Genomic DNA, 20,147 nt, shown 5'->3' with positions numbered 1-20,147 from the left:
CGCAAAATGATTCAAACTTAAAAAAAAAAAAATCACGTCCCCATTCGGGCAGCCGTCTGCGACGACACGCGCCCCTCATTTCCATTCTGTTTCACTTTTTCTCTCGCGAACACGTGTCAGCCGTCATGCATCTACAGTGCGTGCGGGATTGCAGCCACGCTTGCAGCGCAGCCTAGCACTGTCGCCGCACAGGCAACGAGCGCGGCCGTGAGCAATAGCGCTGCGCATTTTGTCGCGCGCCAGGGTAAGAAGTCTGCTGCTCGTTTCCCAAGGCCTAAGCCTATATCGAACCGAACTGTCGACCGCAGTCCAAAAAAAGAAAAAAAAAGAAAGTAAAGAAAGAAAGAAAGAAAGAAGGAACTATGGATGCATGGCGTGCATTTGTGCCTGTGAGAGAGCGTGTTGCCTCTGTGCACGCGCGTGCACGTGCCAGCATGCGTGTGTCTGCGCGCGTGTAGGGGGCCGAGCTCCGGGCACTTCCGGCTGGCCCACCGCGACGCCGCGCAACCTCGCGTGGGCGCACATTGGGGCCGGTCAGCGCGATCGGCAGTGATCGATACCCGCCGGCCAGAGTGCTGGCTCTGCGTGCCCTCCGCTTCGCTTCCGTGGAACCCTCCACCGTTTAAGTCCAGAATGTTTCGTTTTTCACCGACGGGTGCGTTAACGCGAAGAATTCCAGGCCGCCGTTTTGCACAGTAGTGCGCCGTTAGTTCCAGACTTCCTTGTTTTCTTTTTGTTCTCGTTTTATTTATTTATTTCATAATACCCCTAAAGGCCCCCGAAGGGGTATTACATAGCGGGTACCGATATCGACATGAAAAAAATGTGAGCTACAGAAAAAACAACTGAAGTACACAAAAGTTATAAAAAATTTTTACAAAAGAAAACACGAAAGTTATACAAAAGTACGACATTTAGCAAAATACACAAGTAAACAATATACGAAACACAATATACGAAATACATTAGGCAAGTGAAACTCAGATAGAAAATACAAAACTGTCTGAGAAAATAAATTAAGGGAATTAAATAGGTACAATGTAAAAGAAGTAAAACGGGGTGTTGCTCTAAACTGCTTCACTTGTCACGTTAACAGATTAATGAGACATGAATCCACTTGTACAATGTGCACGCAGAATGGTAAGACAATGATCAAAACAATATATACACTGAACAACGTATGAAGAAACGGTACATGATGGATATTTACATGTAACTATTGCGTAAAAGTTCCTGAAGGTTGCGAAATCGGTTTCAGTAGCAATGTGTGATGGTAGGTTATTCCATGCAACAATTCTTCGAGGAACGAAGGAGTTAGCATAGTTAGCTGAGCGACAACTGATGCGTTTTATCTTGAAGATATGGTCTGTGCGTGGAAAGAAGGCTGTCGCTGGTTCGAAGATGCGGTGAAGGTGCGCATGATGATAAAGTTTGTGCAGCAGTGAGAGGCGGGCAATTCTGCGGCGATGAGATAAATCGTCAAGCTGAGCGCGATCTTTTAGTGCTGGAATGCTATTATAGGGTAAATAATCAGAAAAAATGAAACGGACCGCACGGTTTTGCAGTGATTCGATTTCTTGGGTGATATATGTTTGAAAAGGATCCCAGATGGCTGATGCATACTCGATTTTGGGGCGTATTAATGTGATGTATGCTAGTCTGCGTAGTTTAGCTGGAGCATGCTTAAGGTTGCGTTTGAGGAGGCCTAAAGAGCGGTTAGCTGATGCCAACGTCAGGCGGATGTGATGATGCCACGTTAGATCAGACTGTATGTGAACACCAAGGTACTCATATGAAGTTGTAAGTTCAATTATTTGTTTATATATTACGTACGATGTTGGAATACGGTGGTTGCGCCTAGTAAATGATAGTAACTTCGTTTTAGCTGTATTAAGAGTCATCAACCAAGTTGAACACCATGTGTTAATAGCGTTAAGATCGGTTTGAAGAATATCTTTGTCATTATCGCATGAAATTAATCGATATATTACGCAGTCATCGGCAAAAAGTCTGATGCGGGAAGACACACAGTTAGGCAGGTCATTAATATAGATTAATAAAAGTAAAGGGCCAAGAACGCTGCCCTGCGAAACACCGGAGGTTACTTTGGTAGAAGAGGAATTACTGTTGTTAACAGACGTGTATTGTACTCTGGATGAGAGGAAATCCTTAATCCATCCAATAACGGTTGGGTGAATGTTAAGGTTCATTAGCTTCAGTATTAGTCTATCGTGAGCAACGCGATCGAAAGCTTTCGAGAAATCCAGGAAGATAGCATCAACTTGAAATCCTAGGTCTAGGTATGAATGCAAGTCATGCAAAAAGCCGGCTAACTGTGTTTCGCATGAATAACCACGACGAAAACCATGTTGGTAATCAACAATAATTTTGTGCTCTTCTAAGTAGTTAATGATTTCAGTATACAAGATGTGTTCAAGTAATTTACAAATAGTACTAGTTAAGGAGATGGGGCGGTAATTTAATGGGCGAGTTCGGTCTCCGGACTTAAAAATGGGTATGACTTTTGCCACCTTCCAATCGTGCGGAATAGTGTTAGTTGATAAAGACTGCGACAAGAGTGCACATAATATAGGTGATAAACTAGGTGACAAATGTTTTAACACTTTATTATTAATGCCAGTGTGATCAGAGGCGGAAGAAAGTTTAAGTTTATTTAGTAAAGAAGAAATACCTGCTTCGCTAACAATTATTTCTGGCATTGATATGTTAATGAGATTGTCAAGGGTTGGTGAAGATATGGTGTCTTCCTGTGTAAATACAGATGAAAATGCGCTATTCAATAAATCAGCACATTCCGAGTGGTGGACCATATCACCGTGCTCATCAACTAGTGTTAAATCGGGATAGCTCTTCGGGTTTATTACGCGCCAAAAACGTTGAGGATTGTTAGTGAGCATAGAATATAGGTCATGGGCAAAGAAATGTCGTTTAGATGATTTTAGCAGTGACTGATATTGCTTATCGCAGGTCTTATAACGGTGCCAGGAATCTGAGTCGCGGGCTTTATCGGCTTTACGATATAAACGCTTTTTCTTATTATTAAGGCGCCGAAGCTTTACGGTAAACCACGGGGCTGTCGGGGTGCAGGCTATTTTTGTTAGAGGGACGAATCGATTAATTAGTTCAGTAAGAGTGGTTTTAAGTTCAGCCCAGTTATGTTCGATGGTTTGAAATTGGCATCTATTGAGGAAATGTAAAGAGAAGTCAGATAGCGCGGAGTTTATGCTGTCAAAATCCGCTCTATTGTAACATCGGATGCACTTATCAGAGCACGGACGTCTTGGAAGGGAAACTGCAAGACTACCTGTTATGATATCATTGTCAGATAGCCCATCTTGATGAGTTAAGTCGAAGCACACGTCAGGATCAGTGGTTAATACTAGATCTAAAATATTAGCGGATGTAGCCGAAGATCGCGTAGGACGGGTGATAAGCTGTGTTAAATAAAAGTCGAGACATGACTGCAGGAAAGTGTGGGCCTCAGATAGGTAGGTTGCTGTTGAAAGGTTAGCCCAATCAACTTCGGGGAAATTAAAATCACCGAAAATTAGTACTAGAGATTTAGAAAAACGAACAGTAATGATTTCAAGGAGCCGTTGGAATTCACGAGAAAACGTATTGCCCATGTCAGGAGGTCGATAAAAAGCACCAATGATTATTAGGCCTGCTTTATGTTTTATGGAAACGCACACACACTCTAAAAAAGTGTCAAGGTGAATACGTGTGGCGAAAAGATTTTTTTGCACTGCCACCAAAGCGCCACCACCTATTCGATTTGTCCTGTCACATCGAAAGTAGTTAAATGAAGTCCAGCTTTCCAGAATGCAGGTATCGGGGACAGTATCGGTAAGCCATGTTTCAGTTAGTATCACTATCGATGCTGAACATCTGTCAATGATGGATGATAGCTGTACTGTTTTAGAAATGACACTTCTTATGTTTGTGTAAAGAAAAGGAATACGACACCCCTAATAAGAACACATCGTTGTTACGAAAAGAAAAAGCACCATTTAGGCTCACCTGCACAAGCATGAAAAGTGAGCGTGGCATCACAGCTAGGGTGTCGTGGCCCGAAGTGCTGTCGAAATGGGTGTGCTTTAGTACTGTGCGTGTTGTAGATAAGGTTCCATGTTGTCTGTCTGTCTGTATTTCATTCCGCGGCGAATGTTTCGCTCTGGAGCTGCTGAGTGCTACCGTGTACCAAGCTTAATAATTTCTGTGATTTCCTTCGTTACATCGCGCGTACGTTTATGGTGTTGAAAAACTTGTGTAAGTAAGGGGGTTTAGACGAGGGGGATGAGTGGTGGAGGGTTGAGCGGGAGCGTTATGTCGAGAGTAACGCTGAGAATGACAAAGAACACTCAAGGCCGTGAAGGAAACCTGCTTAACAAACAAAATACAAGTCGTGGCTGCGACGGGCGATCTGTATGGTAAGCCCGGCACCACGGTCATGGCAAATGAGCCGACAGGACTCCGGAGAGAGCGAATGCAAGACGAAAGACATGGTCTCGCATGATAAGCCGTTTCCAGAACACCAATTGTCCGCTCACTGCTCGCGAACAGTGATTTTAACGACGTAATTACTTCCTGCAGTGGTTTCGAGTCAACAGGCTTGCCTTGTAGCAGTTTAGGCTTTGTCACGGGCATGTAAGAGGCTTGACTAAACGGGAGCTGAGTGAATACAACGCAACCAGGGGCAACTAAGCTCGCAAGACTGGCGCCAGCAACGGGCACGATTCTTAAGCGAAGCCTCGACCGCACAAAGGCACGACCAAGATAATCGTGCTCAGCGATGTCCTTGAGTCTAACCAAGTTGGTTTTGTGTCCAGCGCATTATAGTTCTTTCTTTACTTTTAGAGAAATTGTTGGAGAGAGCAGCATTTCCCTAGAGAGCATACAACGGCATGAGAAAGAGACACTCACCTCCTTCAAACAGCCTCATTTTTCGAATCCACATGCGCGCGCTCACTCCTCCTCCCTGTCCCTGGCGACATAAGTGAGAGAATGTAAGGAAAAGAGAAAAAAAAGATGACCGATGATTACGATACTCCCTAACGCGAAATTTGAGCGCAGCTCTGTGGTGTTTTGATTTTGCGATATATTGAGGCAAGTAATTTGAAAGAGACATGTACCAGAGTCGCCAGTTGTCGAAAATCTGATCTGCGGGTCAAGCGCTCAGCTTTTATACGTGGCTCGTCGAAGGTTATAGTGTAATCGCTGATAACGCGTGGTTTCCAGAAAGCACTACACAATTCGCGTCGTGCATGCAATCAGATTACAAAACAAACGCAAACCACGACAATCGAAACAAGCGCGAACGAGACCAAACCAAGCAAACCAAACAGGAGCGAGCGCGAGCTGACGCGAGCAGACGATAGTACGAAACGAGCGGTCCGGTTGAGGCCAGATACGAGTATGCATCGAGCGGTTGGGCGGGTCCGCATGACACCAATTTCCGGCGCGCACATCACTGACGAGGCCGCTGTCATTGGTCTCCGCCGTTCGTGGCTCACGTCTTTGATCTCCCATTCAGCGTTCGTTCCTTCGTCTTTCGCTGTGTTCGCTCACTCGGTTATGTCGCCGCCGTCGCTCGCCGCAGAAACGGGCACTTATGAGTTGCGCTCTAAAAAATAATAAGATATAGGCAAAATGCTAGACTGATAAGCATGCGGTGATGAATTGATTAGCTCAAGCAGGTTAGGTGACCATTTGTCACAGCGTCGCTCCAGAGGAATGGCAATAATTTATCATCATCATCATCATCACAAAGGAGTTTGTGTCAAGCGACATCGCAGTCGAATGACTATACATGAATGTGATGAGGGCAAGGCTCACGCTACCTAAAAGAGAAATTTCCTTACGTTCGAAATCACGCGCTCCTGTTTCTTTTCAGATTTGTTGCTTGACCTTCTTGCTTTGAGCCTGCGCATCTTCTGCGCTTGGTGTCTCGAGCGCTGAAAACATAAAATCTGTGGCGATGGACAGACGAGGACTGCGGTCTGTGTTTGATAAGATTTCGGTGCAGTTAGACTGTTGGAGCTGCCGTCATCAGCAGACCGTTCCGACACCCTTAGAGGTAACGTCATTGTCAGATACTAGAAAATAATCGTTCTTATTTTATTTTCTTTCTCCTAGCAGAAATGAAAAAAAAAAAACCAACTAAGAGAATCAACGCGGATTTTCACTTTGTAAATAAGTCCTGGTTAACCTCTTAACCTTTCATTTTTTCTCTCTCTCCCTCCCTCTAAAGAGACATGACGAGAAAAGGTAACTTTAATGCGCACAGACGCAAGAACAGCCATCCATCAGTTCACGCGGCTAAGTTCAGTGGTCAGCACTGGGCTTGAGAGTAACTGCAAAGGGGGAAGAGTAGGGAAATATTAAAATAGAGAGAGGAAGCATCAAGAGTTCATGTCGCTGACGCAGTGAAAATTGTGAGCGCTGTGTCAAAGATGGTCGCTCAGTCCCATTGCCTTCAGGAATTGCATAACGATTTTGCGGTATTCTGCAGCTGCGATACACGCGAGACCATGGTCCCAAGATAGCGTCCAATTAAATACAAATAAATAAATAAATAAATAAATAAATAAATAAATAAATAAATAAATTGGTGTTTCATCTAGGGCGATACAAAGTTTAATTAAGACCTGTAGCTTTCAAGAACACTGTGAGCGCTTACGTTGCCGACACCGCCATATTGTGTTCGCCTTATTGTGTCTTCTTTCGCTCACCTCCCGCCGCAAAAGTGGTCGTATCTTTTTGAGGTCCTTTCATTCACAACCCACAGGTAACCAAATCATCATTCGAGCCTATCGCTTCTTGGGCCACACGCATCCTAATGCTGTGTATCTACCACGCGCTCATTGCACTAAGTATTAATGTTCTTTTTTTCTACACAGTGCCCGTGAATGGAATACCCTTCCTTCTGACATCGCCCTCACCACTGACATTTCTCCTTTCAAAGCTGCCATCGAAGACCATCTTGCAACTCACAACACCTTACCCGACACGCCCTTTTTTCAATATGTGCCCACCGCTCATGCAATGTCCCGTTTAGGGACTTTTGAGGTATAATAAATAAATAAATAAATAAATAAATAAATAAATAAATAAATAAATAAATAAATAAATAAATAAAAAAGGTCTTGCACCTAGAGCGTACAAGATCTCATTGAGACCTGTAGCTTTCAAAAACACTGTGAGCGCCTACGTTGCCGACACCGCCAGCGTGCTCGTGCCACACTCGCCACGGGCCAATAGTGTCCCGCTGCTCCAAGCTCGAGTCGAGAAACAGCAGGGCCTTGAGTGATTCGCGGTGTGACAAGCAACGACTGCAGTCGCGTGTAAAGGTGTTTCGCGCAAGTCCCCGAGAACGATGCACACAGTAATACGACAAGGAGATACTCGCTTGGTGACGCACTGCGTGAGTTGGCAGATCGACAGTGCAGAGTTTCGAGCGATCGAGATAGCCAAAACCGCATTGAAAATGTCTCTTCATCAGTCGTAACCAAACCCGCTAAGCGTTCGTCGGGTATACTTGAAAGTATATAGCAGGAACAGCAGTCGCAGCAGGCTGCCGTGTGCGCGTGATTCCGTCGTCCGGTATTGCAGCAATGGCGCACGCGTTCTCCAGTGTGGCCTCGAAGATCCGGGCACGATAAGCGACTCGCTGGGGGGCGGCAGTGCTGTTCGACGTTAGGACCACTCCCCGCCTGCACGCATAAGCCTACGCTCGTTAAGAAAACGCTCCGAGACGTTACCTAACGTAATCCTCCGCGCTGCATCGAAACGACGTTTTTCGAGGTCGGGGCATTGTTTTGACGCGTGCAGTAATGGAAAACAAAATAGAGCCCGGTATTCTTACTAGGGGCTCGCCTGACGCATGCTTTCTTTCGTTAGCGTTCCCTGTATTCAGCCCTTCGCTCACGGCTATGAACAGAAGGAAACAAAGAAAATGAAAGAAGGATAGAAAGAAGGAAGAAAAGAAGGGGGGCAGCAAAGGAGCAAATACGTCCAAGAAACAGACAAAAATACGTACAAGACTTCAGCCTCGCTTGGAAGCGTGCTTGTCTTTTCTTTTTCGTTTTTCCTCTCGTGCTGGGTACCACAGTGTCCGCAATCTGAATGGGGGCCTCCACATTTAAAAAAAATATTTTTGAGCTCTTCTCGGCAGTGTGGCTTTTGTCTCAGCTTACGGAAACACAGCAGAACAAAAGGCTCTGCAGCAACTCCCGTAACGAATGCTGCATACCGTCTGAATAACTGAAATATTCTCGTCGCCGTGTGGCTACAGGTTGAAACCAAAGGAAATAAGAAACGAAACACGATTAGGAAACAGGCGAGCAGTGCGCGGGCCACGACGTGCGGTGCTATCATAACGACCGAACCGGCGACTACAGTTGTGTGGCGCTGCGGGCTGGCATAGAGTGAAAGCGACGGCGAGACGTGATTTCGAAACGGCGCTGGGGCCGCACAGCGTAAGAAAAATTTGCGCGCTCCACTTGTTCGCTAGGCCGGCAAGCAAAGCGGAGTTGATATAGCGTCGTGTTGTTGGCGTAGACGCCGGTGATGTCCTCGGATTACTCCGCTTGAACTCATAACGAACGGCGTACGATTGCTCGCTTCACGCGAGAAAAAGTGTTTCACCTTGACGCTCGTTGGAAATTATTTGGCAATGAATTAATTATCAAGTTTTTGATGCGTCCTAGACCGTTAACGGTGTAGGCACAACGGACACCATAAAAAAAAATGCAGAATTTTATTCCGTATTTTACGCCTGTATGCAGAGTTGCGTCAGCATTCAGTTTTCCGCGTGTCCATTAGTAACTGAAATTCTAATATACATTTTTTCTAATACCATTGATGAATGCAATTTTCGAATCGAACCAATTTATATCAGAGAACCCGCAAAAGGTGACTAGATCATGCTGGGTGGTAAGAATCAGGTGAACCGTCGGGCTCTGTACTTCAGTAACTCCTTGAATCCAACAGACAATGAAGACAGGGAAAGAGCTTAAGCGGTAATTGTTTTTTCATGTACTGCAGGATTGATTACGTGCGATGGTTAAACATATAAAAATAATCATACCCCTGACAACGAGAACAATGAGATGAAAGCGGAGGGAAAGACAACTCGCCGACGGTGGCAGCCGAAGCGATGAGAATGTGCGCTTCAAGAAGCGAATATTGTGGGTGTTCAGTTCAGACCGGTGGGAACATTTCTTTTTCCTAACTACGTTTCCCTTTTCCTCTGTAAAGAATATGAAGTTTATTACAAAATTAACCCCGATACATAATCAATTGTGTAGTGCCTAAGCAAAAGTGTTAATTTCACCCACGGCTTTTCTTCTTGACTTTGCGCACGGTACGCTGGCTATATGTAATCGTTAAATGATATTGACAGTTCTAAAATTTCAGGCACTATTTTGTTTCCCGCATCGGACTGTAAGCAATCGCGCTCTTACTTCTTGGCAGAACACTACTATGGGATAAACATCGGACGCTGCTTTATTGAAATTCACGGGACAGTGCTTTCGAGAGGAAATAATGAATGCGTGCGAGGCACGAAGAAGGGCCAAGAGTGCGCGTCCACCGCGAGGCCAGCTTCCTGAATCCCGTTTGTCTGCAGCGAGTGACTGGGCTTTGCGCTCAGCGCCGTCGGGAGCTGTCAAGGAGGTCAAGGAACTACAAGCCATGCTGGCACGCCGTAAAAACCCTGGAATGATGTCAAGTGTCTAAATCAAGCTCCCGCAGATCCATTCTTCATAATTTTTTATTTCTTTAAATTTTGGCATCGGATAGGAAGCCCCAGTAGAGAGGCGGGAAGCAGGTCGGGATTATTCCATCTGCGCTTAGTGGCCTTTCATTCAATAACTCTATCCACTGGTATATCCGGAAGAGGTTGGCCGGGTCGGAAGAAACGGCGGAAGCGCGAAACGGCCAGCATCCGTCGACGCGTGGCTTGTCTTCCTGTCGCTTCTCATCCAGGATGCAGCAATGCGGGCGCATCGCGGCAAAAGAAAAGGGCAGCTCGAGCAGTGTCTGTGCCGTTTCCGTTACGTGGCTATTTGCTTTCCTAGTTTCCAAGTTAGTTTTATCACTCCACCAACTTTCTTCGTCGTTCATGCACAGATCGCACACACGGGTGCTGTGTGCAAACCAGGAAACCTTAATTATTATGCAAGCACGAAGAACGCGCCCACATTTGTTGCTGGTGGTTATATATATATAGCTTTAATCTCGAAATAGGTCCACCGTAACTGGCGGGAGTGGATGCCAGGGCTTGATAGATGTATGCAGTTGAATGCAGCCCTTCAAGTCGTCAGCCACCGCCTGCACTGAGCGTATCTTTCTAATAATTCAGGAAGTCCGCCCTACATGCTACCACCACTAGACGACCACGGAAGTCAATTCTAAACGTTCAAGGTAGAAAGGTTGTTGGTAGGTATATCTTGCATTTATACTGGTAGCTCATATACAAGGCCACATGTAGAAAAAAGGAAGCCACTAAATATGCCAGCTCTGAAAATCGAGCGCTTATCCTGTCTATTCCGTTCCTTTGTGTGCGTGTTGTCTTCAGTTTCGCTCTGCCAATATAGATGCAAGTGTAATTGAATGTAAGAGAAGCAGGCACGATAACTAACGCACAGTTCAACGCCAGTCGTGCAAGGGCAAGGTGCGAAGACTTGAGTACGTCACGTGTGAAACAACCTTTTGCGTGAATGGAAATATTCGGATAAGGGCTATAGCGATATTACATCCGCCCACCTGCAGAGAAGGTTAATATCTAGTGAGCCTAATTAGGTCTCTGACGCAATGATATAACTTCATGTACCTGCTTTCTTAATTTAATGCAAAACGGCATGGGCTTGGAGGAAAGCCAGGAACAATAATAATTGTCGGAGAGAGAGAGAGCGAAAGAAAATGAAAATAATAATTTCTTATTATCTCTCTTTATTACGAAACGCAGAGGGGTTAACAAGACTGACGGTCCGGTTGGCTACTAAAGCCTCGCGATGCACGCCTTTTCTCGAGAATAAAAAAATAAATACTGATTCGTCAGGTTTCGTATCGCTGGTCTCCAAAGAAATGATTTCGACCCCGGAACGTCGGCAAGAGTGAGTACTGCTCGTTACACAGTAAAACAAAAGGAATAGCGCCACTTCCTGGTTTCTCTCCCGCACGTTATCTACGAACATTCACCCCGGCTGATACGCAAAGTTGCGCTCACTCTATCACTAACGTATCAAAAGTAAGTGAGTGGGCGCAGTGCAGAACCAATGCGCCGAAGCGCGGGTGAGGGCGACTCTGGGTGACGGCGACTACAGCGACAGCAGACGAATGTTCGAAGTTGAACGTTTTGTGACGGTCCACCGGGTAAGCTAGTGAACAGCAATAATACATCTTTGCTACAAGCTATTACGAAGCACAGAATAGTACAGTTTTAGATGGGAAGGCAAGGAATCAGTAGAGAGTTTTAGAATAGGGGCCCCAATAGTTTGGGGCCCCAAAGAGCTTTGCGGGTGTTAGCGTTGGGGCACGCCGGAGTGAAGAGTTTTAGAATTGGGCTTTCCGTTTCCGGATAGTGTCTTGCGCTTACAGCGCCACTACGGTGTGAAGGAAAAGCTATTAGAAATAATTAAATAAGGTATACCATTTTATGATAGGAATAGTAATTTTGACTTGCGTGTATTCGCGTTTAATTACAATTTATAGGTTATTCTGTAAGCAGCAAACGATTAGTTGCGCTTAGTTTTGAGCAAACCAACTTTACGTGCCTTCAGCAGCCAAGCTTAGCCGTGTTAGGCCTACGAGCCATAAAATCCACAATCGAATTCGGAATCAGCGGCGTCTAATGAATTAATGTTCATAACACATGCTAGTTGAGAGAAAGCGATAATCGCAGTCACTTCTTCTATAGCTTGCGAACTTCAAGCGTTACCACGAATCTAACCCAGTTTTGTGCTAGGTTAGAGCCGTCGCTTCGATGGATGCCGCCATGTTTGCTGACGCAAAGCTTTTGGGGCCGCTATTTGGGCTCACACGAAATCGGTGAAATAGCGTTCCCAACGCAAAACCCAAACGCAGTCTGCGTCTCGCGCATGCGCAGTGGCTTCGACGCTATTTCTTTTGGGCCCCAAAACGTTTGGGGCTTCTATTCTAAAACGCTCTAGTAACGGTATTTCTATGGAAGGACAGGAGCACGCAGCAGTAATCATGCATGTGACGTCATGCCCATGCTACCAGATTGAGACAGCAGGTAAAAACGAAAATAACCTCACAGAGCTACAGGAGAAAGCAATACATTGAAGTCGCAGCATAGGTTTTGAATGCACATTGTGATATTGTATTGCAGGGTAGGAAAATGCAGTTAGCGATGACAGGGCTGCTCAACGATTGCTCAAGTTCAAAGCCTTTTTTTTTCTTGTCTCAAGTTCAATATCTCCATAAATAGAGGCCTATATCGTTGTGACTGTTTGGGAGCTCCACAGATAACAGCTTTATTCTAAGTCAACTGTAGGAAGCAACCGATTTATGAAAACAGAAAAAATAAACATAATAAAGGATATTTTGCGAGGGATTAAACTAAATTTAAATGACTAAGTCATAAAGTATATGCTAATTTCAACAAAAAGGACTGGTCTGTACTTTAGCGGTGTCACCACCGTTGGTAATCCTCCTATATGTGGGATCCGTTAAGATGAACGACATGATATGGTAGCGCAAGAAATACCGGGAGCGGTAGATTAGCAGCGAGAGACAGAGCAGAAGGAAAGACGGCGTTACACCAACCACTGTTTATTAAGCACAAAACTTGCTACATATACATCGCGCACGCACGCTCGACACCAGGGGGTGGCCAAGAGCAAAGGATAAGTCATCCTGTATGTTACAGACCTAGAAATTTCATTTCCACATCATATAGCGAAACACATGTTTGACTAGCACAATCTTGACCACTGTTATTAATATGGTATGCCTCCGGCAGTTCCCGCGTGGTTTTATCTTTACTCCTGCCAAGGATCCTCATTTCAGAAAAAGTTGACTCATAGCAGCACGATCTACTGTATATGTATATATATATGTATATGTATCACACTTTGTGTGTATAGGCAGTTGTGAGTGTAACGCTGTCTTCATTCCTGCTTTGTCTGTCGCTGCTAATTTTTCTTTTCCGGTATTTTTTTTTTGCGCCAAAATATCATGTCATCCAGCAAGCACCAACTCCCCGACAAAAAAAAAAAACAAAAAAACAAAAAAAGACGTTATTGTCAAACTGTACGTTCGTCCTTTTTTCAGTCCAATAAATTAGAGAATCAAATTTCTTCAAGAGCCAAATTAACAGAAAGAAAGAACAAGGACGTATACATATTGTCGACAATTATATGTGTCGGCTGTTTCTGAAGTAGGGCGGTTCCCAGCGCCCCACGCATACTGCTGTTCGATGAATGCGCAAAAATGTGACGCTAAGGTTACGGTTATCTTTAAACTTCTTCAATTGCGAAGGCGGGCACTGAATAGGAGCACACGAATCAGTATGCGTGATAAAGAGAGAACCCAGTGGTATTGCGACGCTAGCATTCTGAACGCCGTACCACGCCCTAGATGCCAAAGTGAATTGACTTTTGCGTTGGGAAGCTAGTTCACGACCTCTTATTTTAGCCAGCCCGACATTGTGACCTCCGTAGTTATTGTAAATACGTAATTCAGCTCGATCCTTTGTCTGATGTTTTCTTTCCCGCGATGAAGTAATACGTGATCGACTGTGGAAGCCTTTCTCAGCAGCATCGCCTATCTGTGCACGAACATGCCTCCTTATCTCGGAACAGCTTTTACCGTCAGCACCTCGAATATCGAGAGCAATATGACTATATGTATGCACAAAATTTGCACAACAAGGTACCCGCGCCTCTGTTTAGTGCGACTTGATCAGAGAACTATTCGACGTCTCGTGGCAGTGAAAAGAGTGAAACTCCAACAAACTGAGGACACAGTTTCGATATATGATTTACCTTAGTGCTATGTATGGGCTTTTGTTATTTATCGTATTATCGTCCTTTGAATTGTCGATAAATACGGCGATATAGGCGTTCAGAGTATGGTTATTCGGCATACGGCTGTCATAGTCGCGAAGGCAATACAATGTTTCAGGTACAGAGATAATAAGCATGTACTGTTTGCAGATAACCGTTAGGAGAGGAAGGACTAAGGACACTCCACACAAATTCACGTGCACCATTCACTGGCATAGAGCCCACGAAAGGATAACGAAAATATTGTTGGCGCGCTACATTGCTAACGACTACATATACACGCCAAATTTCAACCTTTCAATATTTAGATGTGCATGCGATCTGTGCACTAATCATACAGTCTCGCCCGTTTGCTGACTACCAGACAGCTTGTGTAAAAAAAAAACACATATTGTGCTTGTTAATTAGCGTCATTCTTTTCGCATTCCTTGTAAAATGAATGTATGTTAAACTCGAAACGTAAATCGACAACCACACCAACTTGAGAAATGCAAGATGAGCCTGTATTCTAACGCAAAATGGTTACGTTGGTGCATAACTTATCAAATATTCGCATGATGCGGTTATGCATCGCCTCCGAGGTCTCATTTCTCCGGACTTATTTTCGGTCTTACTAGCGTGATTTTCGAAGACAACAATAACAATGAAGGGTAAATGCCCGTGCCATATATATATATATTGAAGGTGTTTGAAGTGGACACATGTGTGCGTTAGTCTTTTCTGCACTGCTACTATTTCTTTACTGCTGTGTTTCTTCCCACTAAATTCCATGCTTTCGTTTTTTAGAAACGTTTCCTCTATTGATGCCTAGCATAATATAAGGTTGTGCAAGCTTCCTCCTCTCATTTTTATTTTTTTGATTTCATAAATAAAAGCAAGCTTCTAGTTACATAATTTGGCGTCAATGTTCTGGTAAACTTAAAGCTTCTGGGTGCCTAGTACACAAAGGCGGAACAACAAATGTAATACTGACTCTCTCGTAATGGAGTACATGGGTGTGGTAGGTCTGTTTCGTCGCGAACTGCAAACTCTTAGTTTTTTGTTGTCCACTCCTTCATAAGTTTCTTTTGTTTCCTCTCGTAAAGTTCCCACTGTGCCACTTACAGGGATTTAGAATGAGTACATAGCACAAAAGCCGAAGTGTCAAACTCAGAAACGTCGCTTGTACCTTGTCACTTCGTTGCTACTGATAGGGAATGTGTTCACAATTTAACTTTGTGGCGCGCTCATATGAACACGCTCCATTTTCCGTTCTGCTTTCTTTGAAACGAGCTGTTACTGGGGGTTTCATGCAGTGCCTGTAATGTTGTGCTTTTTCCTGCTCTACCTGCAAGGTTTTTTATTTCTTTCTCGCGTAGTGAATCCAGTAAAAATCTTCCGGTAATGTCAGTGTTTGTTGGCTTCTTTTGAAATGTCCGGTAATGTGGTGACAGACGTTCACGCCTTGCTCTGACCATGTTCACCCATACTATGTGTGCAGGCTGTGCATCATCTATGTACGTTATTTGTCTAGCATTTCCTTTTTTTCATTTCTGGTCTTACATTTCTTTTTTATTTCGACATTTCTCATTCACTAGGGTTTATTTTTTAATGTTTAGAACAGCCGGCTCTTCTGTGACCCATTTTCCCAGTATCGCATCATTCGATAAACGACGACAACAAACACTGAAAACGTCGTTCATATCGGTCGCCGATCTCTCTCGTCTTGTCGCAGGTCCTCTGCTGCTGGCTCGCAGCTGAGGCCAGCGGCCAGCGCTTCCAGCAGCAGCGACTGGAGCAAGCGACGACAGGAGGGCGCCCCTTGCAGAAGCAGGAGGAGGCCCCGTACTACCGGGACGCCCTGCCCCGATCGGCGCCGGCCGTGCCGGGCTACTACCCCCCGGCGCCCGTTCACTACGTGAGCATCGGCGAGAAGCTGGACGGCGAGTACCGTTTCGGCTACGACTCCGGCAACGGGCCCCTGGGTCACAGCTACCGCCAGGAGCTCCGGTTCCCCGACGGCAGCACCCGCGGCTCCTACGGCTACGTGGACTCGCGAGGTCACATGCGCAGGGTGCACTACAGCGCCGGCAAGAGCGGCTTCGTCATCCTCAAGGACGAGCGCATCCTGGACAAGGAGCCCCCGAAGGACACGCTCCTGGGGAAGGACGAGTTGTTGACCACCACGGCTGCACCTGCAAAGGTTCTAGTCTAAAGCTGTTATGATACACTACGAAAGACCCGAAACTTGGGCGAGTTGGTGCTTACATTCATCTTCAGAAAAAAAGCGCCAACCAACAGGGACGCAGAAAACCTGAAAAAAAAAAAAGAAAACCGATGGTGTTCGGTAGCTTTTGCACGTGCACTTTTTGTTGGCGCTTTGTTTGAAGATCTTTAGAATACAGGGCGTTTAAGATATTGTGCTCGCAATTAAAGAAATATGAGGTAGTTAATCAATTTTCTCGTTATTTCATTTACCGCAGGCTCATATATTCCAAAACGGGAGGTTACAAAGTAATGAGGTAGCCTATGCTTGAATGATCTTAAGGCAAGTGCCTGAGAACCAGTCCTCGTGCAGGTCTCGTGCATGATAAGTGGCAAATGCGGTGACGCACCTGTCACCAGAGTTACTGATCTGGTAGGCCTCGTTTAGTCGTGCGTCAGCGCTCATGTTACGTCTTTCTTCTTCGTCGTTGATGTTTAGTTCGTGTTCTAAGTAATAATGCAGACGTACCGACTGGCCCAGCTAGCTACCGTACTTACGCACATGCAGGACAGTTGAAACGCATGCAAAAAATAACTGAAACCTATAATATACGTATTAAGAATCTTCTGTTATAATGGTCGTCTTTGCGTGCTTTTCATATCCTGTCCCGTTCTTTGTGCTTTTCATCCGTAGGTTGCGGTAAATCAGTTCTGTGGAAGTCCTGTGGTGGGAAGAACATTCATAGAAGTGAAAAATTTTCACCCATCCGCGAGCAGCTTCAAAGTAGTTATCGGACGCTCTGATATCGCTCTTATATCTGCTAGCCTCCTCGTTAGCTCAAATGGTAGAACGGCTGCGCCGTAAAGTAACGGTCCAAAGTTTGATCCCCGGACTATCGCAATTTTCCCCCTAAACTGTGAACCTTTAACTTTCTGAGAAACCTGTATGGATTTTGGTTTCGTGCTATATACTCTTAGACGGATGACAATGTTTTACCTTTCATCATCCATAGATTGTATCAATAAGTCGCGCAGTTTTATCCAAGTTGTTACATATCCAGTTAAAGTCAACTGTTAGTCGGCGTGCCAGCGTGTCGTTTCTACCTTTCAATTCGTTCGCACCGTGTTTGGAGCTAAAGGAAGGATTCATAACCACTTACTCGCCCTAAGTTTCAGAGTAGACAATGCATATTTGTAACTGTTGCTTTCGCCTCCACTTCTGAGCTCCCTCCTCTCGCTCCAAGCAGGCTGACGAGGTGCCGCAGCGACACCAAGAGCTGCTGCCGCGAGCGCCGCAGTTCCAGGAGGAAAGCCGCCACGTCGAGACGCAGCAGTCGCCCCGTGCTGAGGCCGCATCCGTGCCGTTGCCTTCGAAGTCGGCGCAGGAGATCCAGGCCGAGTACTTTCGCAGCCAGCTGTTGGCCTCGGCCACGGTGGCCCGCGAACGGTACGCCGAACCCGACGCCGCGGCTCAGACCGCCGTCGCGACCGAGGAGGAACCGCCGCAGCAGCCGCTGCCCAAGCCCCGTCTCGCCAGGCCGCGCCCGCACAGGAGGAGGTACGGACCGCGGCAACACTACGACGTCGGCGGCTATCGTCGCCAGGTGTACACGGGTCCTCCCGTGATAAACAAGATGCTGCTTTCCTACAACATTGGCACGGGATACTACTGAAGACCCTTTCGTATATAGCAGCTCACTTGCTTTGAAACGTGTAGGTCTACACGCACCCGTGCATTCAGTTAGTCTGGGGTCTTCTCAGACCCGGAGTAACTGAGCTATAGGTGTCACCTAGCTGGTTTCGCTAATTTAACCCGTTCTACTACTTGACGCTCGGCGACGAAACCTTTGTTGTAGTACTTCGGGGTAGGAACGAAACGCGAACACTTTTGACGTGCCCGCGAATGTGATGTGGCATTGATGGCAAACAAGCTAATGCGTGTTTCTTGGGCATTAACCGTCAGGTGACAAGCAGAACTCACGCAAGCTTATGTCATAGGTGAATTTAAAATCGCGAAAGAGAATCGATTTAAAGTCGCATAAGTTCTTCAGTTATTATCTGCTTTGACGGCGCGGACGTCGCTGCCAGTGGGCTACTGTTGTACCGGAACAATGGGTTTTTGCCTTTTCATATCCTGCACGCTGTAATACTAGCTGCAACAACGAACGAAAAGCTTGCTGATGGCTGTTGTCTGAGTGTGTCTCGCAACTTGATTCCTATGAACTGTGGTGCATCGCGATGTGGTCCTCTGATCGAGCTAAGCTATCTATAGCTTCTTGTTTTTGAAGCTTATACGTTTTGTAGTATTTCACACCGAGTGACGTCAGGTCGTTCTGGTCATTTATGAACCCCATTGTTGAGCTCCAGTCTTCAATATTGTTGTGATATGAAATACTCTAACAAGCAGGCCACGAGCAAAAGACCGGGGAACGACGAAGAAGGGCATCTGGTTTTTGGGCGCAAGCTGGTTTACATCTTGGTCGCTGGCTGCGCTGCTTTTGTAAGTGCACCATCATGGCATTTTGGGCCTGCTGGTATGCCATAGTAAAGGTTTTGAATGGTGCAAGTGCGTGAAAGGAATACGGGAATAGACAGAGCGCGGTTGACGATTTAAATAGCCTCTTTTGCCAGGGTCTCTCCACACATGAGAATACGTTACCACCACTTGCGATAACGCTTCTTTGGTTTCACTCTCGCGTCTCACTAAGAACCGTTAAGAAGTCGCTGTGTGAAAATACCATACCCTAACGACCAGCACGCTATTTCAGATGGTATCGCTACAGCTTACATAAGTGTCAGGTTTAAAAAGCACACATTTGGCCAATTTCATTTTAAAGAAATTTTTTTTCGCCGACCTATACTGGTTGTTTTTAGGCCTTAGATAGCTTAGAGGCTTGAACCACGGAAACTGATGGAAGGTAACTATTGCTTACACGACGTTTCGCAATTTCGGTGCCCTAAACCTGACGTTACTTACTACGGTCGCTAAGGCTGGCGTTGCTAAGTGCGCCGTTCTCTGTATCATTATTGTTTAACGACTTTTCGGCAGAACTTCGATGGCGATAGTTTGGCATAGAAACATAGCGCAATATGAAACGAGCCCAGAATGCTACAGGTATCCGGTGCGTGATCACAGGCTCCATGCATCAATTGCTCGCAACGCCCTAGAGTTCCTAGGAGTTTGAGATTCTGTAGAAATTAGCACCCTTTCTTCATACTCCTCTGTGACCATAGAGAACGAGACCAAATATCAACACTTCGTGCCAAAGATGCGTCAATAAAGATCCTGTATACCCCGCCTTTGTCGTCTGAAAACATACGCTGAGATGAACCAAAGACATTCGAAACTTTTTGGAAAGAATCGTACGGAAAGCCGGAGAATCATGCTGACGCTGCCACAAGCCTGAGTGTTTGCTAGCGGGATGCACATACACACATAAAAAATCTATCCTCATCGATGATCGATGTTCTGTTACTGTAATTTGCTATAGCAGCGAATACACTCATACCACGCTAAGTTACCAGCACGATACGATACGGTTACATTAACATAATATCAAAAGAACACCAATAAATGATACTGAAAAAGATACTCCAGTGTTCACAAAAGTGTCTCATTTCTCCTCCGATAAGGTCTTGCGAGGTAAGGATGGGCATGATTTAAGCATGAATGCACGTACGCATGGTAGACATGAACATTTATGCATGTGAGCTCGCTTTGAGGTTAAGATAGTGACACATTCAGTTGTTTTAGTTCCGAAAGGTGTGCATGACGGGCTATTCCAATAAGCAAGAAAGGAATAGAAGAGCGATGCTCTTGCGTCAAACAAGTAGTCTTTTTTCCGTTTCAATGATCGATGACGTCCCCTGCTTAAAATAAAGAAAGAAAGTTCCAGAGACGTGTAACCT

At 45.4% G+C, this 20,147-nt stretch overlaps 1 protein-coding gene across 1 annotated transcript in view; it reads left to right on the top strand.

The window, feature by feature from the left end:
- Positions 1-20,147, top strand: part of LOC142576318 (uncharacterized) — a 66,312-nt gene that overhangs the window by 37,497 nt on the left and 8,668 nt on the right. The window contains exons 2-3 of the mRNA XM_075686397.1: positions 15,769-16,236; positions 17,486-17,796. Coding sequence (XP_075542512.1) covers positions 15,769-16,236; positions 17,486-17,796 — 779 coding nt within the window. The remainder of the gene's footprint in view (positions 1-15,768; positions 16,237-17,485; positions 17,797-20,147) is intronic.

The sequence above is a fragment of the Dermacentor variabilis genome, chromosome 3, assembly GCF_050947875.1.
Source record: "Dermacentor variabilis isolate Ectoservices chromosome 3, ASM5094787v1, whole genome shotgun sequence".
NCBI classification, from domain to species: domain Eukaryota; kingdom Metazoa; phylum Arthropoda; class Arachnida; order Ixodida; family Ixodidae; genus Dermacentor; species Dermacentor variabilis.
Note: the sequence above shows the minus strand (reverse complement) of the source record. Positions and strands in the feature narration are given on the sequence as shown.